The sequence below is a fragment of the Lynx rufus genome, unplaced genomic scaffold (genome assembly GCF_022079265.1).
Source record: "Lynx rufus isolate CCGP_SWC_20201006 ecotype Redwood Valley unplaced genomic scaffold, mLynRuf1.p SCAF_2, whole genome shotgun sequence".
NCBI classification, from domain to species: Eukaryota; Metazoa; Chordata; class Mammalia; order Carnivora; family Felidae; genus Lynx; species Lynx rufus.
In genome coordinates this window covers 189,264,417-189,289,903 of record NW_025814834.1, presented here as the reverse complement: position 1 = coordinate 189,289,903, position 25,487 = coordinate 189,264,417, and the positions used below count along the sequence as shown (strand labels likewise).

At 41.5% G+C, this 25,487-nt stretch overlaps 1 protein-coding gene across 1 annotated transcript; it reads left to right on the top strand.

The window, feature by feature from the left end:
* The first annotated feature begins 2,474 nt into the window (after positions 1–2,474).
* Positions 2,475–22,657, top strand: YBX1 (Y-box binding protein 1). The gene is made up of 8 exons (XM_047083698.1): positions 2,475–2,784; positions 3,485–3,548; positions 13,236–13,269; positions 16,095–16,184; positions 16,481–16,783; positions 17,059–17,141; positions 21,144–21,409; positions 22,273–22,657. The coding sequence occupies exons 1-7, from the start codon at positions 2,619–2,621 to the stop codon at positions 21,376–21,378; spliced, it is 975 nt and encodes a 324-aa protein (XP_046939654.1). The 5' UTR covers positions 2,475–2,618; the 3' UTR covers positions 21,379–21,409; positions 22,273–22,657.
* Positions 22,658–25,487: the final 2,830 nt, after the last annotated feature.

Genomic DNA, 25,487 nt, shown 5'->3' with positions numbered 1-25,487 from the left:
GCAGTTCTAGAATCCACCTATTCTCTCCATACATATTGTTGCTGCAAGCCTTCTTCACCTGCCCAGATGACCTCTCTACTGCCAGTACCTCCTCCAATCCATTTTCTGTACCACGTTATTCATATAACAGATTTCTTAAGATATTGTGTGTCTGGTACTAGGCCAGATGCTCAGGAACTCATAGTCTGAGGAAAGGAAGATTTAATTCATGCAATACAGTGTGTTAGGAGGGTCTCCTAGTGAAGTAACATTTGAGGCAAGATCCAAAGGATGATGAGTTAAGCAAGCAAAAGAAGGGAGAAAGGAAGAATGTTATAAGTAGAGGGAATAGTATGTGATAGCTTAAAGGAAGCAATGTCTAAAAGATCACCAGGAAGGTTGAACAAGGAATGTGAAAGAAGTGTCAGGAGGTAAGTTTAGAGAAGTCCTACAGAGTCCTGTAAATCACAATAAGGAATTTAGACAGTAGTAGTCACTGAAAGATTTTAAGTAAGACTGTCATGATGAGATGTTTTCAAAAGAACACTCTGGATGTCATGGTGGAGAATGTTAGAGAAAGAAAGAGGTAGAGACTGGCTAGGAGGCCACAGCAGCGCTCTAAAGAGAGGGGTCAGCAAACTGGTTGGCAGGTCAGATCACATTCCCTGTTTTTCAGTGGCTCATAAGCTAAAAATAAGAATGCTTTTTTAAATGTTTAAATAGTTGAAACAAGACTATTTTGTGACATGTAAAAATATGAAATTCAAATTTCAGTGTCCATAAATAAAGTTTTCTTGGAACACAGGTGCACTTGTTTATTGATTGGCCGCTTTCAGGCTCTAAAGTTGAGCAGCTGAGACAGAACTGTCTGGTGTACAAAACTTAAAATATTTGCTATCTGGCCCTTAGAGAAAACGTTTGCCTACCTCTTCTGTAAGCAATAGATGATTGCCTACACTAGTGTCATGGCAGTAGCAATGAAGAGACTCTGGTTTGGCATTGAGAGATATTTATGACTGATTCTGATTCGGGAGGCCTTTAGGAGGTGGAAGTGACAGGCTAGATGACACTGCTGGGGTAAGGACTACTGCACTAGCTTGCTGTCTCTACTTCCATTCTCACCCCTCTTCAACCCATTCTCACCCCTCTACAACCCATTCTCCACACTCATTAGCCTTAAAAAAAAAAATCTTCCACTCCCTACTGACAATTCTAAAACTACCCTTTCCACTATTGCCCTTAGGATAATTTCAAATAAAATGTTACTAATTTGAACCTGCCTACCTCTATAACCCAATTTTTCATTCTAGTCTTTCTCAACTACTTTACTTCCATTCTCCCAGACCCCCATCTTCTTGCCGCTAGGCTTTTCCATAAACCTTGCTCCTGGAGTCAGCATTCCACCTTATCACCTCCACTCCCAAAATGCTTTGTGCTTTTGCACAGCTGGAGTATTTGTGGAGTGTTGGGTGTTTAAATTTCTGCCTTCATCCGTAGACTGAATTTAAGGCGGAAACTGACTCGCGAACCAAAGCATCCCCGGCCGATAGTAGATAGTAGAAGCTTAATGAAGAACAAATGAAGGTGGAGGACTTGAGCTACATCAGGTGGCAGCCTCAATTATAAACCATTTGTGAACTGTGGGTAATAATCCCCGTTTTGCATGGCTGTTGAAAGGATAAAATACAAGGGAAATGCCTAGCTTGCTCAATAAACGTGAGTTGAAATTAAATCTGATTTGTGTCCAATACAGAAAGACGTGAATACTTAACAAGGCAGTCCTTGCATGCCTGGTAAGATGGATCAGAAGGCAGGTCCCCGTGGAGTACACCACCGCCCTCCGCCCTAAATATGCTGAGCCGGGGCGGTCTGAGGGACTGCATGGTCCCTCCAAGGTGACTGACTGCTCCGCCGAAACAGACGCTCTTTGAATGCATACGTTCCAGAAACCCTCGGCTGTGCCGAGAGTACACGGCCATTGTAGAAAAGACGGCTTTATCCGCAGTAATGGTCCGGGGTCACAAGGACCACATTTACAGCAGAGGGAGAGAGGGAGGCCTTTCCTCCCTATGGGCTAAGGTGCCGTCGGGTCCCCTTCCAAGCCCTAGGGTCAAGGCCGGGTAATCCCGGCTCAGGCGTTTGGCGGTTGCCCTTCCCTTGGCCAAGACCCAGCCCTGGACGTGGGGCCCGCCCGCCCGCGCTGCAGCCTCGTGAAAGTCACGTTCACTCTGCCCGTCCTCTCGGGTACTCTATGGTTCTCGTGGTGACTCTACTCTAATTCTAGTTCCGGTCTCTATGGCGGCGGCGGAGGCAGGAACGGTTGTAGGTCGGCCGAATTAGCCGCCTAAGAGCCAATGAGAATGGAGGAGTGATAAAGTGTTAGCCAATAGAAGCCAGGAGTCGGGGTCAGGTGGTGAGATTGGCAGCACTAGTGGCCAGTGAACGATGCTTGGGGCGGGTCGCTCGCAGGGCTTATCCCGCCCGTCCCGCCATTCTCGCTAGTTCGATCGGTAGCGGGAGCGGAGAGCGGACCCCAGAGAGCCCTGAGCAGCCCCACCGCCGCCGCCGGCCTAGTTACCATCACACCCCGGGAGGAGCCGCAGCTGCCGCAGCCGGCCCCAGTCACCATCACCGCAACCATGAGCAGCGAGGCCGAGACCCAGCAGCCGCCCGCCGCCCCCCCCGCCGCCCCCGCCCTCAGCGCTGCCGACACCAAGCCCGGCACCACGGGCAGCGGCGCAGGGAGCGGCGGCCCGGGCGGCCTCACATCGGCGGCGCCTGCCGGCGGGGACAAGAAGGTCATCGGTGAGGGCCGGACGGGACGGGGGTGGGGCCGTAGGGAAGCCTGGCGGCGGAACCGTTACCCGAAGCGGGGCGAGCCGGCGAGCGCGCGGCCGGCGGGGACCGACTCGGCGGCGCGCGGCCGCCCCTCCCCCAGCCTTCCTCACCCGCGCCCTCGCGGACGCCGGCCCGCCCGGTCCGCGTGCCCGGCAGGCGCGCGCGCGCACCGTCTCCCGCGCCCCCTGCGGACCCCGCGCGGCCGCGCGCCCCTCCCCCCGGGCCGCCGCGCGCCGCCGACCGCGTGTGCGGCGGGGTCCCTCCCCTCTCCGGCGGCCGCGTGCGCTCGGGCCCGCACGCCGTTGTTCCGTCCCCCCCGGCCCGCTCCCTTCCGCGTGTACCCTGAGGGCGCGGCGCGCCGCCTACGCAGGCCCGTGTGGGCCGGACGCTTCCCCTTCCCTCACGTGCTCCCCGCCCCGCAGCCGCGCCCGCCCGCTGAGGCCCGCGCCTAGCGCCTGCCCACGGGCCTCTCCGCCGCCCCGAGCTCACCCACGTGTGCCGCGGGGCCCGTGCGCGGCCTCGGAGGAGAGAGGCTGTCAGGGGGTCTCTGGCCGCTGCGGAGCGCGTGCGGGGCCGGGTGCCCCAGCGTGGCGGGTCTAAGAAAGGACGTCTGGTAATCGTGCGTTTTTTGTTTTTGTGTGTGTGTGTGTTTTTTTTTCCCCTCCAGCAACGAAGGTTTTGGGAACAGTAAAATGGTTCAATGTAAGAAACGGATATGGTTTCATCAACAGGTGAGATGACCGCTACCGTAGTCTCGGTCCTACCTTTTCGCTTGCTCTGCTCCTTGGGCAGGCCCTGCGGGCTTGGAAGGGGTTAAGCATGGGTAGCTTGTTCCTTCTGGTGGGGTAGTGAGGTTTTGTTTTCCTTGAAGACTGAAGGGATTAGGGATCTGGAGATGGTCTTTTGTTTTGCAGCTAAATATTAATTTAAAGCTAAGTGAAGAGGCCGCTTCTGGTACAGAGCAATTTAAAAAGCGAGCGCAGTGGACGAGCCAACTCTCAACAGTTAGGGCAAACTCAGGTAACCAGGATCTAGTGTGATTCTCCGAGGTGCATTTTTATCCGTGTCACGTTAGTGAAATTGGTATTGAAAAATGTGATGTGATCCACTGGATTAGTACGTGGAGATTATTTCTAAGTGGTTAGCCTTTGGAGGTAACAAGAGTTGACAGTGCAGTAGGGGAGGTCTTGTCATCTTGACTGCTAAGGTTATATCGCCTTTGTTTAACGTTTCAGTGTATGATGTCTTGAAGGCCTTGGAGAAATTTCACATTAGAACTACAATTTCTATTTGTTCCTGTAGTGGCCTCTGGAAGAAACTACCCTTTTCCCTTTCTCAGGTTTTTTATTTCTCCTACTTGTTTGTTCTCATCTTTAGGATTAGTCCTTCGAGTCGTTTGTAGCAGTAGTGATGATAGCGTGCAGTTTTCATACACTGTACTCTTCTTCATGGTCTCCCTTGTGAGCCGGGCATCATTTCCAAGATGGCTGCCAAGCAAGGCTACTAGTGCAGTTGCATATGGGTGTAGGGCATGGTGTGTGCTCCTAGCACATTGGCCTTACAGGTAGGATACCTTCATCTCCGCGTTTTCTTACATTCTTGTTTCAGAAGGCATTAAACAACTAGAAAAGAACACCTAAGAGTAGGAAATAATACTGAATGTTTGTGTAATGGACACTACTGCAAGAAACCAAGTGGGCAAGATCAAGCTTAAAGACAGACATAATTGGCTGATGAAAAACCTTTCATTACTCAACCATAAAATATTGTGGAAATGCTCAAAAGCAAAAGAGATTGTAAGCATTTGATGGTCTGTTTTCCACGTTTGCAGTTGTGGGGAAATAATTTTGTTTCTTCCAAAATCTTTGGGGAATTTTCCATCTGTTATTAACACTTTTTGTGACAGGTCAAAGCTACGTTTTTTCCTCAGTTTTTTTGATAATTGGTTACTAGTGATGAAGAGAATGCTTGGGTGCTTATATTTGACCACTTTTTAGTTGCTCTCTGAATGTTAGCATTTCAGTTATTATTTCCATGTTATCCTGATTCCTGATTCTCTTTAGTGGTCTATACCTTAAACCAATAGTTCTCAAATTAAAGTATGCTTAGTACCTTGGAAGGGTGTTAAAAATGCAAATTCCTGAGTTCTTCCCAGCCTAGATTCTTTGGTTCTGGGGTACATTTTTAACAAGAATTCCAAGTGATTATGTCTTGTGGGCCATTCCTTGAAAAATAACGCTTCTAATTTTTGACCCAATGTAATGCTGGTGTGTACATTAGAAGGGAATGTAATGTGCAGCGTTTTCTGTGGTTGGATTGTAGTTTGTGTACTTTTGAAAGTGTATGCGCGTGCCTTATTTTTGCTATATTTTGTTAAATGGACAGAGGTTATGATTTTTTAAGTGAACAGTTTCTATCCAAGGGTAAAAGTAGTTTATTTACATATTCTAAGTTTTTTTATTTCATGAGATGCCATTCCTTGAGTTATCTTTATTCCAACCTGCAATTAACCCAATTGGTAGTCCTCCAGGGCAAGTTAAATGTAGATTGACTTTTGATGATCCTTCGCTTGGACTGTCCTAACCTCAACTATTTTGTCAAGTTAACCGGTTTAAATGTGCTTTGTGTTTCTAAACTGGTTTCAAAGATTGTAAGACTTTCAAGTCACTGTAAAATGTGACGGTAATAAGTCCAAGAGAAGTTTACCTTGATGAAGGGAAAATGTAGGTCTTAAAGAACTATAGTGTGGAAGTTTGCGAGTTGGTTGGGTATGTAGACAGGGGTGGAGGTACCTGGCTGTCGATTGGGAGGGGGTGGGTAGACACTGCTGCTGCTGTGTAAGGGAGAGGATGTAGTCTTTGGGATGATGGCTGTGACTCTAATTTTAACCTTGGGAGTTCTGTGAGTTATAATCTAGGTTCTTCAGATTTTTATAATTAAAATTGAAGGTATTTTTATGTAAACTTTTTTACTGTTGAAGAATGTATTTTCATTGTAAATATTGTGATCTAAATTATTACCCATGAAAATAATGTTAGTTTTGTAAGGATTATATTTAAAAGCGTTTTCTTCTGGTGGTTTTATTGTACAAAAGGCATAAGAGCTTTTAAAACATCAAACGTTTGGCAGCTTTTGTTAGGCTGCAGAATCTAGGAATTGTGAGAAATTCATGGTTAGTCTTCCTGTGCTGTCTTGAACAATAATTGGATTATGTGACTAAGAGGGGTTTGTTGAACACCACCACCACTTCCCCCCCAGTTTCTTTTCAGTTTGTTATGAAAAACTTCGCTCAAAACTGTTGGAAGATGTCATTAGAAGGATGCCACAGGGGTCAGTGGTTTCAGGGTTTGGTTCTTTGCTTTTTAAATCTGGAAACCTGATTTTTGTCTTTTGCTTCCAGCTGTTGAGGATTAATCCATGCTCACCAAACTCATGAAAAGTTACCATGAGTTGGTAACAATGGGACATGCATCTTTCATAGTGACAACAAGAGAAATACTCTGACTCTGTTCTCCAGAGTACTTAAAAATGCTTAATTAATCATCCTAGGGTTTGGTGGTGAGCGAGGAATTTGGAGCAAAGAGAATCCAGTAGGGCAGAGGGCACAAACTGGTGACCTCCTAGCTGAATCTACCCCCAGATGTTTTGTTTGGACAATAGTGTTTTAAAAAGGATTAGAAATAATTACTGACACTTAGGGAGATAATACCCAAATTTTCAAGTTATCTTTTTTTAAGATCTGAATTTTAGCTTTGGGGCCTGAAGTCCATGTAAATAAAAATCAGCTGGCCATGAGTATTATTACAACTTTCAAATAGGGCATACATTCCTTTTCTTTACCGCAATATGACAGGTTGGGTTTTCTCCTGTTGTTGACTTCCCTTCCTGCTTCGCTTCTGTGTATGCATTTGAATTTATTACCTGTGGTCTAGGAAGATGTATGATAAACCAAGCCAAGGAAGGACTTAGCTATCTCTCTTTAGCAAAAATACTGAAGTTGTGGTTATCAGGTTTAGTCTCTCTTTTAGGGATTCCATGTGTATGTAACTGATGAAGGTGACTTACTTCACACAGTGATGGCACATAAAAGTAGCTAATATTTCTCAAACACTTAACACCAGGAACTATTGTAAATGCTTTAGGTGAACTAAACTGTTTAATTTTTAAAATCTTTGAGGTGTAGATACTATTCTGAAGACAGAGGTTGAGTGATTTGCCCTAGGAAGCATAGTAAGTGGCAGAGGTAGGTTTTGAACTGTTTTCTTACTGTGGATTTTGTTCATTAGCTGCTGTTCTACTGTCCCTGAAAATATAGGCCCTTAGTCCTCTTCAATTTGGTTGGTTTCCACAAAGTTACAGGTAATTTCTTAGTGTGGCTATTCTTAGCCATTGAAAGACCTGTTTTCCTAAGTGATACCCAGCATGTCACTGGAGCTCCTATATGTGCTCACTGTTAGTTCCCTGGATTTTAAAAGCTTTCTGCTTTGCACTGCCTGTTTCATGTAGTTCGGTATTGGCTATAATAGTCCCAGTTTAGTGTGCAGATTGGCTTTAACAATTAAAAAGGACTTGCTTAATAGTCAGTATTGGGATGCAGTTGAGGAATTAAAAGAGAGAGCCTTTGACCCTTATTTCTTGGATCTTTTCACCCCGTCTTTATACGACCTGCAAGCTAAGGATGGGTTTTACCTTTTTAAGGGTTATTTAAGAATATGTGACAGTCTGTGACCTTACGTGGCCTAAAGTATTTACTGCCTGGTTCTTGGATTTTAAAATGTGTAAACTTATGGAAAAGTGATTGCCAAGTCTTTTGGGCTATTAAAAATCAGACTGAAGTTGATTATGCACAGTAAGGTCTATCTAAATCATAGAAGACATGGGTAGTCTGTAACAGAATATAACTAAATGCTGTGACACTAAGAAGACTGTGCTACTAAGGCAGGATGGGTGGATGGAAGCATAAAAAATGATACCTAAATAGTCCTTAGGTCATGATGTATCATTGGCAGTCTTGAAAAAGCAGTTATTGGTTGTGGAGGGGGGATTTGTTTTGATTTCAGAACTGAGGCTTTTCAGACAATGGCTTTGTATACAAGGCACTTGAGGATTAATTTACATGCTGGTTGGGTTAGTTGCTCATCTTAAGTTGGCCAGAAGTCATCCTTGTTCACCAAGTCACTGATAATGTAAAAGCTTTTCATCTTAAGTCTAGAGAATGAATGTATTCACCTGCTGGGTTTTTTTTATGACTATAGAATTAATAATTTGTGCAGTTGAGCAATTTAAGTTGTTAAAAGGGCATGGTGTAGTAATCTGCAACAAGGTAATAGAATAAGAGCGTTTAGTTATGGATAGATGAACTTATGTATATGTTAGGTTTCATTTAAGGCAGTGCTGTGGATGGGCGCAAAAGTTTCCTGAAATTTTAGGACATCTTAAAACACTTTAATCTGGATAAATTTAGTAGTATAGGAGTTTAATGCTAGCTATGTGTTTTTGCCTTCATTGTGCTGCATTAGGAACTTTTAAGAGACTTGTATTTATAAGTCCCAGCAGTATTTCTCTTTAGCATTTTCCCAATTTAAAAACAGTAGCCTCTTTTTTTTCTTTAGCTGCTCGCTATCTGTGATTCCTTTTTTCCTTGAAGTCAGTACTGTGTCCTCATTTGCTGAATAAGGACAATACTAGTTAAAGAGTGAGAAAACCTAAGAGGAGGGGTTTTTGTGAAAAATTTTCAGTATAAATAATGCCCTTAATAACAGTAAGAGGTGGAGTAGAAGAATACAGCAGAGAGCATACACCTGAGTGCAGAACAGGACTGTGTGCTATATGGAATGACACTGTTGTAATATTGTAGGCCTGTGCTGTCTATACAGTAACTATTAGACTTGTATGGAAGTGTAGTTAGTGCATGCATCTGAGAGACTGAGTTATTTTTAACTTGAATTTTAAAACATACCCAATTTAGTGTTTGTTTTGAACCACTTTCTTTTGCACAGCTTGCATTTGTGAACCTACTTTTCAGAAGTGTAAAACATAGAGCAGATTATGAAGGCTTAGTATGAAAAAAGAAATGTAAAATACTTGGCATTTTTAATAATTGATTTGTACGTGCTTAAATGCAAAACTCGTTTTATCTGTTTTTACTTTTTTTATTGTGACTACTGGAAAATAAACTTAGATACAGATTTCCCCATGTTGTCCAAAAGTAGTGCATTTCTGTGAAACCTTTCATGAAAGTGAAGTGGTGTAAAAGTTAAAGTGAACTTTTAGGTAACTAGGCAAACCTGTATTTATTTAGCTTGCATTTGATTTCTTTTGGACAGCAGTACTAGGCACTGAACAGCAAGTAAAATAATTGCCTCAAGTGGCAGCAGTAAGGAAGGGTTGAGGTTTGATTATAGTGTGGCCTTTAGGTAAGTGTTTTATCCCCACTATGCATATAAGGTAACTTGCCCCAGATCATGTAGTTAGTAATGGAATAGCCAGAATTCTAGCCTTGGCTCCAGTGGTTCTAGTAAGGAGTTCTAAACCACTGCTCTATGTATATTGCCTGCTCTTCTCTCCTCTTCACCCTCTCTGATCAGTAGGACTTAACGTACTATATAGTGTGTGGAAAACAATACTTGGTAATTCTGCTGCATTGCATTGAATGTGGTGGCCTTCTAGGTTGAAATCCTAGGACGGACCATGTCCTATTTTTGTTACTGTTGTTAGCCTAGTGCCTAGCTAGCTAGTTAGCCTGTTAAAGGGATGCATAAACTAGTCTGCCCTGCCCATAGTCTTCCACCCTCAGTGAAGTATGGTAAAGACAGAAGAAGTGTACCTTTTAGTTCTCGCGGATAATACCACAAAAGGTAAGGTGCAGTCCTGGGGATGTCTCTCTGTTCCTTCCTTATTACGTTAGTAACAGCTAAAAGTTTCAAACATACTTCTTGATGATCCATTTTGGTCAGCTTATTTTAATTGCTGCTTTTCCCTCTTTGGTAAGCTCTCTCTATATAGTAGCCGTGAGCATGCATTATTTCCCAGTGTTACTGTAGATAGGGGTCTACTCCACAGCGATTTCTATGACTTGTGAGGCCAAAATGGTTTTTACATTAGGGGAGGGGATATGTAGCAGAGCCTTGGTCTATTTACAGGGAATAATTTGTAGAGTGGGGTTAACGATGGTGCCTACCTTGGGTTGTGCGGATTGAATGGTATGTATAGTTAAAGCACTTGGGACAGTATCTGGAACCTAAATCCCTCAGTAAGGTATGCCGTTGTGTCTAGGTTTTCCCGTTTTGCAGGTGGAGATACAGTGAAGGGGAGGCAGCTTTCCAGGGTTGCACAGCTAATAGTGGAATGAGAACTAAAGATTGGATTTTCTTTTAGCAGTACCTTGAATTTCTGCACAGTCACTTAATAAGTTGCAACTAGATTGATTTGGTGCATCCAAACTGTAGTATTCTATCTTGGCTAAAACTGCATTTTTTGAGCTGTCAAATTTCTTCCTAAAATCAGATGCACTTTGGCCATGGTAATTCCCCTAACAGGCCGGTTTGTTGTCAAAAGAGTGAGTGCTGTTGTTGGCACCACACCAGTTAATGAGCCCATATTGGTTTCCACGTATCTTTGTACCTGCAGAATATCTTAAGCTGTCTTCCAAGGGAAGATAGCTGTCTTCCAAGGCATTGTGTATATTGCCTACTTTGTACTGTTTTTAGGAAGATACGTTCTAACTAGATAAGTCATTTTGGTAAATTTTTTAATTCCTTTTACAACCTTGAAGTAAAATTGTAGATAAATTTTTATTGCAGTGCATAGTATATTCTGTATGTACATAGTTACTTGCAGCTGTATTAGAAGACATGATGAATAGTCAGTGCCACCACAAATACTGATCGACAAAAGAAATGATGTATTGGCTACCCAGATACGCAGGTCGCATTATCAGTAATGGAAACTTCTTTCCATGGAAGTTGCATTTTTAGTAAATTCAGTGCATGTTAAAACAGTGTAAAATACCAGATTCAAAACTCAAATGTACTGGGGTGCCTAGGTGGCTGAGTTGGTTAAGTGTCCGGCTCTACCTCAGGTCATGATCTCACGGTTTGTGGGTTCGAGCTCCACATAAGGCTCTGTGCTGTCAGGTCAGCTCAGTCTGGATCCTGCTTTAGATTCTGTGTTTCCTTCTCTCTCTGCCCCTCCCCGTTCACACTCTGTCTCTCTCTGTCTCTCTCTCAAAAATAAGTAAACATTAAAAAAGATTTTAAAAAAGCCCTCAAATGTACTTACATGAAAGTCTACTAGGGTACCAAATAATTCTTTACCTAGTTCTCTAGCGCCTGACACCCTTCACCCCAGTTATGGCAAATAGTGCCCATCTTTGGAACAACTTTAAATGACCTGTGGTGGTCAGCACTGCCCCTGTTGAGAGTTCCTGTTCTAGACTTTCCTACTCTACTAGTTTTTCATTGTACTTCTTCTGAGGGCCTTAGGGTTCAAAATTAAAGGGTTCACTATTAAAGATCTTAATAGTGATGGCTATGGAATTGTTTGTAGGATGCCTGAGGACCTATTTGACAGATGGGCATTTTGGCAACCATAATTCCCTAGGTGTTCCTGATACTCAACTAGCTTATAGAAGTCAATTTTCGGTCACCTGCCTTGAGTAGCTTTTGCAGTGTTCTGCATTTGTGTGTAGGTTTTTGTTCTAAAAATTTAAAATTGTGTTCCCATAAATTAAATGTCCTCATGCTACGGGGGTTCTTTGGCGCGCAGCATTTGTTGCTCCATGGTTCAACAGGAAGCCAACAGTCAGTAAGCCAGTCAGTCTAATTCACTGTAACCTTTGTTCCTTTTGTCATTAAACATTAGAACTGTTATTAAGCCCATTCACTCTGATCTATCTGACAAAATGAAGAGGGTAGGAGGAGGTCAAAAAAGATCTGGAAATCTATTTCTCCTGTGGTGTTTACTTACAATATCATTGCCTTCACTCCAGCGTCCTAGGTGAAAAGCTAAAAGCTCATTCTCCTATTTTCCTCTCACTTCCAAAATCCACTTGTTCATAAAATTTCCCCTGCTTTTACCTCAAGAAAGAGACCTCAAATACTCTCCCTCACATAGGCTTCCATCAATCCTGGTCTGGGCTTCTAGAATAGTTTTTTATAACTAACTGGGCTTCTCTTGTATCTGAAATTTTCATAGTTGCTACTAGGTTGTAATATTTGATGATGTTATGCCATATTCCTCTACTCAAAAAAGCCTTTGCTGGCTCCTCTGCGTACATAATTTAGCTCTTGTTCTTTCCCTCCTCCACAGCCATATTCCTCATGACCCAGCCAGTTTGAACTCTTCTTGCATTGAGTTTGCTAGTTGCTGGTTTACCCATGTCCATGACCTCCTTTCTGTCTACCTCGGGAACATCTTTCTCATTTCCGTTAACTTCTTTAAGACTTAAGGCAAATGTTGCCTCCTTTAAAGTCCTGGAGCAGGTATTTTCAACCATATTTCTTTAGCACAGTTTAACTAGACATTTAATGATTGTTGCAAAATGGTGTCTGATAAGAAGTAAAGGGGTTGTGTGCTAGTAGGAAACTCATTCATCTTCATGTCCTTAGTTCTCCAGCACAATGCTTGCCTGCTTGCCACAGGAATGATGGGGGTATTGATGGCATCCATGTTTGTACCTCATTGTGGTCTTTTGTTTTTCTTTAAGAGCAGTTTTAGGTGCGTGACAAAACTGAGCAGAAAATAGATTTTCCATGTACACTGTGCTCATGCATGCAGCCTCCCCAACAGGGTCGACTCCTGCACGATCTCCACCTGCACTATCCACCACAGTAGTGACATTTGTTAAAATCAACAACCTTACATTGACGTGTTGTCACATCACCCAAAACCCATAGTTTACATTGGTACTCATTCTCGGTCTAGTACATTCTGTGAGGGTTTTTTAGGAGTCACCTTTATGACCTCGAGGAGATCTTGGAAATTGGAAATGGTAAGGAGGAACTGAGAAGGAAGCTAGTAATTAATGGAATGAGCTATATTTTTGGTCTCCTACTTAAATTAGTAACAGTGCTCTTAGGAGTAACAGTGGGGTGTGCTGGAACATTGTTTATGTTTAGTAGGATAAGTGTGACAGTTGCTAGTCACACCTTAATGGCTTAGTAGGTCACACTTGGACTTTTTTAAATCCTGCAGTAGTAACGTTACAACTGTTGGTAATCTCTTGGTCTTAAATGAAACAAAACAAAACTTTCTGCTTTAAATTTTCTAACGGCTGTATGGCAGCCAGAAAGTCCCAAGTGACGATAGGAAAAATGGGGGCGGGGGGAGATGTACAGAGAACCAAGCTTATGCTTAATCTTTGGTAATGTGAAATGTATTCCATTTTCTGACTTGTTCAACTTGGTTCTGTCTTGTAGGAATGACACCAAGGAAGATGTATTTGTACACCAGGTGAGTGCTTGTGTGAATGTTTACAATTCTGGTTTTAAGGGTTGTGAGAAGGGATGCATGTTTTCTCAACTATTGTTCCTTACAAAAAGGTTATTCTATCCAACCACCAAACAATTTAGTTCCCACAGGAAGTGCTCAAATGTATACATTGAAATATTGTATTGGCAGCTCACTTAATTAAAATAGGTGTATCTCAGATGGGTATTTTGTTAATAGTAGTTTTTAAATGATGAAGTCTGCTCAACTCATACTAAATTTTTAAACCCAATTTCAGAGGAAGAAAGAAAATCTCCCATTAACCTAAACTTGAACTAATAATGCTATAAATACACAGAAACTTTGGTGAGGTGTTTGCAAATGCTGCTAGGTTTTATCTCTGTGGTAGGGACAAAATCACAATAATCATGGGGGAGAAGTAGGACTAAGCTGCAAAACCTATAAATTTGAAGTGAATGCTGGGGGGAAAAAAACTAGCAAAGTAGCCTAGGCCCCTCTGTTTATGTTAAAACACTTTGAATAGGAATTACCTTTGGAGAATTTTGTTTTGGCTTGAAAAATTTAATTAAGAGTCCTTAGTTTAGGGTTGAGGTGAAAAGGCGGTGTGGCAAAGTTGGTAATTACTCATTAAATAATTTTTAGATTGGCTTCAGTGTTTTGTGGGTAAAAAACTAACACAGGATTAGGTGCTACAATGCTAAACTTTGACAAGTACATTTAAGAAAACTACTTTGGAAAATGCGCATTGAGGAATTTTATTAAAGCCACTGCCAAGTAAACACTAGTATCTCGAACTTAAGTACATCATGGGCTCCGTTGGACTTCATTATCTTCACAGGTGTGCTGTGGGTAGGAAAAACACATTTGTATGTGTGTACTTGAAGTTTTTTCACTAAGACTATTGAAATATTATCAGCTTGTATTGAAAATCACTTTAAGAACTTTTTAGCCACTTTATCTTTTTATTCAGACATCAAAAGACATAGTTGGTTTTCACACTCACTGTTAATCAGGCAGGTGTGAGCTTGGATGGCAGCATACTTCTTAGGAAGAGCTGTCTGAGGTTGGTACTTTGTCACCTTCTGAGGTATCCTATGCAGCATTCAGTGGCAATCAAGGGGGGAGCCAGATCAATTTCTTGAATATCCAAAGCCCTATCAGATAGTCTCAGGGTCAAATATATGAGAATGGAAACAAATGTTCTAAACATAGGGGCCCCTGGCTGGCTCAGTCAGAAGAGCATATAATTCTTGATCTCGAGCTCATGGGTTCCAGCCCCATGTTGGGTGTACAGATTACTAAAAATAAGTAAATAAACTTCAAAAAACAAATTCTAAACATAAATATGGGACTGTTCAATGTTACTTTTAAAACAAGTGTTTAATAAAATTGAATGCCAACGCCTTTGTGTTCTTAATTTCCCTTCACGTGTTCAAAAGAATATGCATACTTAGAAACAGGAGACAGCAAGGCTGGTCAGTCTTGTTACTTGTCAGCAACATTAAAGAGTTTGGGGAAATTGGGGTGTTTTGAAGATGCTGACTGAAAGAAGTTTTGAGATTATAATTCTCCATACTTCTGCTATCCCCTATGACTGCAGGTAATTGAGAGTTGGCTATATATGGAAGGTATGAAAACTTTGTGACAGTTTAGATGACAGATGAGCTCAATTATTTGGCTGAACGCATGTCACCCACTTGGTACTGACCCACAGGTGTCACCAATATGCTTTCCTCTTTATTTTGGAAGTGGTTTCAACATTTAGTTGTTTCTTGGGACTTTGGATGCTCAGGTCTTCGTGTATCCGGGAGACTGTAGTTCTGGGCAACTTAGCTTAATTGGCTTCAGCTTTGTTGGTTGTCCTGCCTCCTATGGAATGGAAATGCATGAGTGATCCCGTAATGGATACCGCTGTGATGTAGTAGAATGAACATGGGATTTGGAATCCCAAGACCTGGATTTAGAAAAGTCCATACTTTTTGAAGTGCCACTTAGCTGTGTGACCTTGGGCAAGTCACCTAAGTTTTTTTAAAGCCTGTTTAATTGTCTGTAAAAAGGGAGTAGTAATAACCTCACGTCATTTGTCATAATGAGTTTGACTGGGTAACACATGAAAGAACTTTATTAAGTAGTACATTCAAATGTGAGGTGTTATTCTTCCCCTTTTACTTTGTTGTAGCAGCAGTCTAGAGAACAAGTAACAATGTGAGATTTCTTGTATTCTGAGGAGGTAATAACTGACTATCCCACACGGTCAGATAATGTAAAGAGTGGCGCATAGTCAATACATGTGAATTGCATTTCCATTGAAGTATTATCACAGAGCGGTTGGAAGGGATTTTGGTTGACATTTGTAATTGAGTTTGATACGGTTAACACAGGGACAAAGTTGGTTTGGTCAACTTTGAAGCATGCAAAACTAAACTCGCCTGTCATCTAAACTGGCCCTGTGTGGGGCTAGCTTCTACTATTAAGTGCAGTCTTTGGGGGATAGATGGATATCCTCATTTTGTCTAAAGCTACATATGATGCTTTTGCAAAAAGCGTGTAAATACATATATATATTGTTGTGTCTTGAGTGTTAAATTACTTGTTTTAGTTTGGAAAATAGTGGTAAAATGCTGGGGCCTTGTAAGTTTAGAGTATTTTGGTTGAGGTTGGGGGTAGCATTGGTCCCTGTTTTCCTAAATTTATTGACGGTTTGGTCTTATTTAAAGCTAATATTAAGTGTATATCCAAGCTAAAATAATATTGACTCTGGTACATTTTGAATGAAAAAGCACATTATTCTCCCCTGTTAATCTATTTTTGGAATGTGATATTACTAGACTGCCATAAAGAAGAATAACCCCAGGAAGTACCTTCGCAGTGTAGGAGATGGAGAGACTGTGGAGTTTGATGTTGTTGAAGGAGAAAAGGTGAGGATGCTTTTTGTGTAAAGGTTTGACTTCAGTTTGGAAATATTTTGGAGATCTCATCCATTAGGATGGTGGCTCTAATGTGGATGGATGGGTCAGGTGACCACATGAACACAGGTGCATCAAGCCTTATGTGCTGGCTGCAGTTAGAGGGCAATCTCTTCAGAACAGTGAGGAACTGATACTTAATCATTTCTATGCACCCCTGGCCACATAGACCCTTTATTTGCTTTGTGTAAATTTTGTTAAGTGTACTTAATTCTGTTGTCACTGTCAATATATGATGGCTTTTGTAGGGTGCGGAGGCAGCAAATGTTACAGGCCCTGGTGGAGTTCCAGTGCAAGGCAGTAAATATGCAGCAGACCGTAACCATTATAGACGCTATCCACGTCGCAGGGGTCCTCCACGCAATTACCAGCAGAACTACCAGAATAGTGAGAGTGGGGAAAAGAACGAGGGATCGGAGAGTGCTCCCGAAGGCCAGGCCCAACAGCGCCGGCCCTACCGCAGGCGACGGTTCCCACCTTACTACATGCGGAGACCCTATGGGCGTCGACCACAGTATTCCAACCCTCCTGTGCAGGGAGAAGTGATGGAAGTAAGTTTTCACCGAAAAAAGTAAAAGAATGAACAGCATGCAAAAACTTTGAATAAGTCTGCGTTTTAAGCATACTGTGAGTGTCTATCTGTATTGGAGCAGTTAATCTAATGGGAAGCATTTTTTTGATTCCTAATGAAAACCCAAAAGATTAATTTATAATATAATTACAGTTAGATGATTTCTTTATTTTTAACTCCTGTAGGCAGACTTTGGATTTGTCTGATGGGGTTCATTTACTGTTACTGATTGAGTCAGCTTGATTGTCTTTCCAGGGTGCTGACAACCAGGGTGCAGGAGAACAAGGTAGACCAGTGAGACAGAATATGTATCGGGGTTATAGACCACGATTCCGCAGGTATGGTTTGTGTTAAATTTCTCAAGCATGTGTTAGGACTCAGCAGCATCATAATTCTCCTGCAGCCTTTTTGAGTCATTTATTTGTTAACACTTAACATTTTCTTTCATCAGATGCCTAAGAGGTGAACCTGAAGTCAGTTATCTTTGAGAATGTGTTCTTTGCATCTTCTTGCTGGTACTCATTAAAAACAGCTTGTATAGATGAGGTCTACTTTATATCATTGTGTTCCCCCCCCCCCCTTGTAATAAGGGTGTACGGAATTTCAGTTTTTCTGTCCTTGCACAGGTAAGAGAATAGTTCAACCTGTATTCTATTACATGTTTTAAGACCTGCTTCATTAGGAGGGAGATAGGTAAAGGTAAGCATTGCCTTTCAAGCGTTAGGAGTATCTGAACTGTACCTTAACATAAATGAGGAATCGATAGCGTAACCTCTTGAGATGGTATAATTTTCCATTAATCACGTCTCAATTGAGGGTTTTTTGTCACCCTTAAATTGCAAAATAAAATCACCCAGTAGAGTATAGAGTAATTGGAGAAGCGTTTCATGAGCCAGATGTGTTTGTTTAGTATATAAATATGCTAGTCCTCTTTGAGGCAGTATGCCCAGTCTGTCCCACAGTGGGTGGATAGAATGGTGTAACAGTTACTTTTTAAGGCTCTTTTTTTTATTAAAGCATTGAGTCTCTAGGTGTGATCCTATAACTAACAGTATACTCAAGGCAATACAGTAATAACTCTTAACTAATGATGACTTATATAGCAACTTTAACCGTTGATGCCTAAGTAAGTTTTAAGAAACAAATTCCTTACTATAAAAAGTATCTAAAATACAATATAGAAGTCTTCAAAATACATTGTGATTCTAATTTCTATTAAAGAGGTTTCTCACAACACCACCACCCCAATCTTTTGTGTACTTCAACAGAGATGGGATACTGAAGCTTTAGAAACTAGGGAACCCAGCTGAGATTACCCTATCTGCATCAGTATATATGCATTGAGAGTTTTGCAGTAGCTAGTGTCTATAACGTATTCTTGTTTCCATTGATGTATGTTGTGTCCTGAGTTTATAATTCATGAAAATAGCCTGGAGTTCTAGCTGGTTCATTTAAAATCTCCACCAGGAGTTTGTTAGCTGTGTGTTGGATGTTGGAGATAGATGGTGTTTCCCTGTTGAGTGTGGAAGATTATTTTTGATGCTGACAGATGAGCTTTGTTGATCTTGAACTCAGCTACTGTTCAAAGTAGTTTTAAGCCAACACAAAGATACCTTGTTGAAATACTGCAAATGATATCACAATGTCATTTTTCAAAGTGATCAGTGTTTTTAAGATTGGTCTAAAATAGGCTCTCGTGGCAGTTTCCATTATATCCAAGAGTGCCAACAGCAGAAAACTTGGTTTGCCTTTTTGTTATGCTATAAAGTTGCTTAAGTTTTCTGCCTAGCTTTTATTGGTGTCTTTAAAAAATAGCCTGTGAGTTTTTATTGTTGAGTGCTTTGGTTTTACTGTTTGCCTTTTAATTAGACGTAATAGTCTTCATTTGGTGGATAGACGGGTTGACAGAGCCACATACGATGCATGGGGTTAAAATCCTGATTAGTGTAGGTTCCGGGGCAAATTGAAAGATCTAAGGCAAGTATAGCAGTTTCACTGAGGAGACAAATGAAGTGGCAAGAAGGGAGAAGTGGCATCAAGAAAGTGTTTTTGAGAAGTAAGGGCACTACTATAGGCTGGAAAATTCAGTAGAAGACAATTGTCAGGAAAGTGAGTGTAGAACCATCTTCAGATAGGGTAGGATTTTGTCCACACTTAAGGGGTGGGCCCTTTGTTAGGAACCCTCGGTATTTTATGTGTAGGAAGCCCGAGTATGTGGGTATGATGTGTTAGTGGCATCAAATGGAGGGGTCAGTGAAGAGGTGTGAGGAGTTTGGGCCAAAGATGTGGGATTATCTCAAGAAGAGAAATCAGGAAAATCAGATAATAGAATAAGGGTCACAAATTTAAAGTGGGGCCAACCAATGTGGTTGTGTTTTCCAGCCATTTTTGAGCAGCAGGCTCAGGTTGAGCAGAGTTGAATTTGTCCTACATTTGTTGATCCAAATGAAGAACCTGGGGTTGGGATTGGTTATGCTTAATTAATGGTCAGCTTTTTTACTTGGGTAAAAGGGGAGACAAATATTAAGGAAAATTGGGAGATAGAATAATTGTAGCATCACTGGATTATAAATTCTCATGGAAATAAAGAATGGACGAACAAGAAGGAATTAAACTAGGAAAATCGGAAAGGGTGTTTGGAGAATGGAATACTTGGAAATTGAGAGAACCCAAATAGAAGAAAACTGGATAGGAGGTAAAGAACTTAAATACCCAGGTTATTTGGGGCTGTCAGGATAACGATAACAGGAAAAGGATAGTAAATGGAACATAACCTAACATAAGATGTGAAAGCTTGGGGTTTTAGAAAGAAATGGGGAAAACTGACTTAGAAGCCACAGTGATAGGTGTAGAGCAGCCACTCTTGAAGACTTCAGGGGAGAGCTAGAGCAGTTTTGCCTAAGACTTGCAGTGAGGTCCCAAAACTGGGGGGGCGGGGGGGGGGAGAGAAATTAGAACCCATGATGACCAATATGTATAAAAGACATGATACTAATCTTGATGTTTTTGAGGTGATGTAATGTATGGATGGAGGAAAGGCCAAGAAAACCTCACTGGTTTCTAACACTTACAGTTATCAGCTGAAGAAATTCTCATCTTTTCTTTGGTAATAGAAGTGTTGATAATTTCTTTGATCCTGATCACCTTTAATTTCAGGCCATTGACCATAATATTGCTACAGTGTAAACTTGAACTTTGTTTTCTAAGTGTATAGCTCTGGATTTTAGTAGTATAGTCACATAGTTATGCAACCATTACCACTATCTTAATTCCAGACGTTTTTACCCACCTCCCGCCAAAAAATACCCTTGCATCCGTTAGCAGTCACTCATTTACTTTTTGCCTGTACCCCAGCCCCTGGCTACCACCAGTTTCTGTCTGGATTTGCCTGTTTTGCACATCTCATGAATGGGATCATAGATTTGTATGTCTGCCCTCTTTCACTTTAGCATATTTTTTAAGGTTCATCCATGTTGTGGCATGTAGGATTTAATTCCTTTTCATGGGTAAATCAAGGTCCGCTGTATGGATATCCTATTTTGTTTCTTCAGCAGTCAGCTGATAGGCACTTGGATTGTTTCCACACTTTTGTTAATGTGAATATTGTAATCATAAAATAGATATTTTCTTGGGTATAGACCACTGAGTGGAGTTGATTGCTGGGTCACATAGTAACTCTAACAATTTGAAGAATTGCTGGACTCTTTTCCAAAGCTGCTACACCATTCTTATATTCCTGCCAGCAGTGTATGGGTTTCCAGTTTCTCCCTATCTTCACCAACACTGGTTATGCCTCTGATCTTTTGATTATGGCCATCCTGGTGGGTATGAAGTGGTCTCTTAACGGTTTTGATTTGCCTTTCCTTAATGACTGATGGTGGCTGTGTGCTTTTGATTTCTTTTGAGAGAACATCTTGTCTTTGATTTTGATTTCCTGCCTTTTTAGCAAGTGCTCATCTATCTGTAAAGGGTTAGTGGCACTTGTTCCCAAACCTGATTACCATGAAGCCCATTTAAAATGACCTCATCCAAGTATCTGTGGTGTGTCACTTTTAGTCAGCTCATGATTTACTCACTGTATCATCTATTAAAAAGTTAGAATTTGCTGGTCCATTAAAACCAGTTTTAAACTCTCGTCTTCTAGTTTACACTTCCAAATCCTTGCACTAAACCCTCTCATTCAGTTTGTGAAATGCGAACCAAGTTTTGCACTTCTCATTTTTGATAAACAGGCCAGATGTGGTGTTTAGTTGTCTGAACCAAGTGATAAACATTGGTGGGTGGGTTAAAGAAAGCGTGAAGGTTTTCTCACTGCAGTTTTGGCACAATGTTCACTCCAGGGGTCCTCCTCGCCAAAGACAGCCTAGAGAGGACGGCAATGAAGAAGATAAGGAAAATCAAGGAGATGAGACCCAAGGTCAGCAGCCACCTCAACGTCGGTACCGCCGTAACTTCAATTACCGACGCAGACGCCCAGAAAACCCTAAACCACAAGATGGCAAAGAGACAAAAGCAGCCGATCCACCAGCTGAGAATTCGTCCGCTCCCGAGGCTGAGCAGGGCGGGGCTGAGTAAATGCCGGCTTACCATCTCTACCATCATCCGGGTAAGTAAGCTTAGATGAGCTCTGGCTTCTGAGCAGTCATGCGTGGGGTCCATTAATGCAATAGAAAGATGAGCCATTGTGACTTAGGGTCTCTTCACCCATATTAATTTTCTAATTCCCTAAATACGCAGTTTTGGTAGTGGCAGGTATCAGGGCCATACTTAGCCTCTCGCCCACCTCAGTTCTGACACTTAGAGGCCTAAGTATTTCTTGAATATTAATTAGAGCCTTTGTCAACTGTTCTGAATGAATTCTGTGATTTTACCAGTAAGCTGAGGAAAGTCTTGCTAACTTTATTTACCCTGAGAAGTATGATGGTTGCGTTGTGTTTCTTCTCAAAAAAGAGGTGGGATAGCTACTAGAATTCACAACCTGTGTGGTGATGAGCAATATAGTCTCTTTGGGGAAAGTGGCAGCTTTGACATCATACCAGTTCCAATATTAAAGGATTCCTTTGCATTCACCCATTTACTTGATACTCAGAGGCATGTAATTGTCTCTGTTTTGTTCCGGAATTGTCATTTTCAGCCAGTAATGCTTTTGTTTTTTTCCCCTCTGTTATTTTGTGGTAAAGGGGAGAAGGCATGCTCCAGCATCCAATAACTGGACTCATGCCTGCATTATTTTCCCCTCTGAATGGCAAAAGGTCATTCAGAACTTACAAGTAGCCATTCTTGTCACAGCATTGTCAGCCCCCTGTTGGAAAATCAGTGTCTTGGAATAAAAACATAGATTTGTTAATGCCTTCCTACTTAGCTAGTGTGATCTGGAGCAATTTGGTATGTACTAAAAGAATGTTGTAGACGATGTAGTGCGAGATGATCTTAAATTTATTTATTTATTTATTTATTTATTTTCTACAGTTTAGTCATCCAACAAGAAGAAATGAATATGAAATTCCAGCAATAAGAAATGAACAAAAGATTGGAGCTGAAGACCTTAAGTGCTTGCTTTTTGCCCATTGACCAGATAACTAGAACTATCTGCATTATCTATGCAGCATGGGGTTTTTATTATTTTTACCTAAAGATGTCTCTTTTTGGTAATGACAAACGTGTTTTTTAAAAAAAAGAAAAAAAAAGCCTGGTTTTTCTCAATACACCTTTAAAGGTTTTTAAATTGTTTCATATCTGGTCAAGTTGAGATTTTTAAGAACCTCATTTTTAATTTGTAATAAAAGTTTACAACTTGATTTTTTCAAAAAAGTCAACAAATGGCAAGCACCTGTTAATAAAGGTCTTAAATAATTGTCTTTGTGTATATTTCTGTCTTGTCTTATTTTAGTTTGTAAGTCCTTAGCTAGCTTAGATGATACTGGTAATTATTACTCAGGGAGATTTCCTTAAAACATGTAGTTCTTTAAGGGAAAGTATTTATTTTGACAACTTGGCCATTTTCCTTCTTGTAAGATTCCTTTGGCTGTGGGGGGCAGTGGTATAAAGGGGAGAGGGCATGCTCCAGCATCCAATAACTGGACTCGTGCCTGCAAGCCACTTATTTCTGGCCTTTTGGAAAGTTATTTTACCCTGCCAGTTGAAGATACCCACCTTAAGAGTTACCATATACCTGCCACAGAGCCTATTGTGCTCAGTAAAGAGGTTCAGCTCCTGTGTGAGGTTGACTGAAGATGGTAACAACAGATAACATAATGCCTATAGGAAGACTTGCTAAAGAATGTGGAAATTGGTGAAAATAATTTTGTGTTCTCAGCTCCCTTCTACCCTAAGCCTCTTCTGGTTATTTTTTATAATATCTTGCTAGATGTTCGCTTGGAATCCTCCTGGTCAGCTTTTGGGGCCCAGGGGAGAAAGATGATGGTAATTTAGAGAGGCACATCCAGGAGTCCTACAGTGCTATGTAAGTCCAGGTGGGGGTGCCCCTTTCCAGAATGTGTCAGAATTCACACAACCAAGATTGCATTGTACTGATGCTTTTAATTCTAGGGGACTGGTGAAATAAGGCAGGAAAATAATATCAAGTAAGCTAGTATCTTTCAAACTCCTTCCAAACTCAGGACCAACTTTTTTTTTTTTTTGCCTGCTGTAAAAAAATATGCACTGCTGGCAAGAATGCAGTGGAACAGCTTTGAATACTGCTGATGGTTGTAAGATGTATTTTTTGTAATTACATACTTAGGATGTGTTATAATGCTATCATGGAAATTACAACACCAACAATACTGGTTAAATATCCAATACAGGTATTCCTCACTTTTCAAAAGTTAACATTATATACTACGTTGCCTTTAGGAAGCATATACGTTATTACTTGTTTTTGCTAGCAAAGAAATCTGAAAAGAATTTTTGCTTTATGAAAATAGCATTCAGTGTTTGTTTTGCTGCAGTGAGCTGTTAACAGAGGGCAGTGCACACTGAGCAAGAGTGGTGCCACCAAGTTCCTTTCCTAGAAACTACACTCAGCATCAAGCTGCCATAGCGTGGAAGAAAGTTGCCTGCAGTGTGGTCTTGATGCCAATGTTGCAAACAAAACTGCTTATGCATTTTTTCATGTGTATTTGTCTTGGGTCCTGTTGCCCAGCACCTTATGAATGCCTTTGCCAAATGTAAGAATTAGATAGCCTATGAGTCTCTAAGGCAACCCAGAGAACGTATTTTTTTCTCCAGCTAGGATGAAGGTTGAGTGCCCAGTCTGGCAGTCAGATGGCACAAGCATGAGACTTGGGAGAGGTCAGCACTTTGCTAGGCGGGAGTAGGGTTCTTCAGAAGCAGCGGTTTCCTCATCTGACAACTCTGCTTTAGTTTTTGAGCCTGGTGCTCCAGCCTTTAACAATTACAAGTATCTCATATCCCTTTATAAGAATTATTTATGTGGCTGTAGCAGAGGGATCACAGGAGAGTGGTAAGAAATTAGGTACCGAAAATGAATGAGGTGGGGTGCCTGGCTGACTCCATTGTCAGAGCATGCAACTCTTGATCTTGGGGCTGTGAGTTTGATCCCCACATTAGGTGTAAAGATTGCTTAGAAATAGTCTTTGGGGCATCTGGGCGTCTCAGTTAAGTGTCTGACTTCCGGCTCATGATTTCACAGTTTGTGGGTTTGAGCTCCACGTCTCTGTGCTGACAGCTCAAAACCTGGAGCCTGCTTTGGATTCTGTGTCTCCCTTTCTCTGCCCCTGCCCCAGTCGCACTGTCTCATATAATCTAAACATTTAAGAAAAAGTTTTCTTAGAAAGAAATGGCAGTGGTGTGATAATAGAAGAAAGCCCAGCACCAAGAACCCTGATGCTTCAGGTTTCAGGAGGAAGAAAAGCCACTGAAAGGGCTCTAAGGGAAGTTTAATTTAGAGGCAGAGTAAGAAAGGGAATCAGAAGAGGCTGGGGACCAAGTTTCAGAAGGCACAGTTGAAGGTTTGGGAAGTGAAGCAGCATGGGTCAGATTTGGAGCTGGTGAAAGCTAATGGAAATTGAGTAAGTGCTGACTGGAGTAAGCTTGAACATCTGCTTAAGCGACAGGTAAACCAGAAAGTGTCACGTGACTGGCTTCATGCTGAGGTTTTGCTAGCGGAAGGGTTAGTCTGATCTGTCATGGTTCGTTGACTTGTGGCTGGGGAAGGAGCAGTCTTCTGGAACTCTCCCTTCTCTGAGTGGTGCTCTGTAGGTAGAGGAGGTTGTATACCTTCAATCTGGCTGCTGTGAAGTTTACAAATAGTACAAAAGTGAATAGAAGGTTAGCTTGAACCATATTCACACCTTGAGTGATGTTTTAGTGCGCCTTACAGGTTTGGGCAGTTAGCTCTATCTATAGTCCTCCTGCCCTGTAATTCTGTCTAGGCTGAGGAGCTGGTGATGGAGTTACCTGGATTATTTTTAAAGAGAATGATTTTTATTTTAGAAATCATACTCTGGGGCAAGAAAAAAAAAAGTGATCAAAAAAGAAATGGCCAATTTGGTCATTATTGCAGGAGTCCAGATAAACAACGAGACCTGTATCATAGTTACGGCAATTGGAAAGAAGGTCAAATTTGAAATGTTTTCAGAAATGGAGTTGAGATCTAGGTGACTGATTGAATGTAGGGATGAAGAAGTCCAGCATGATGGCAGAATATTGATACATACAAA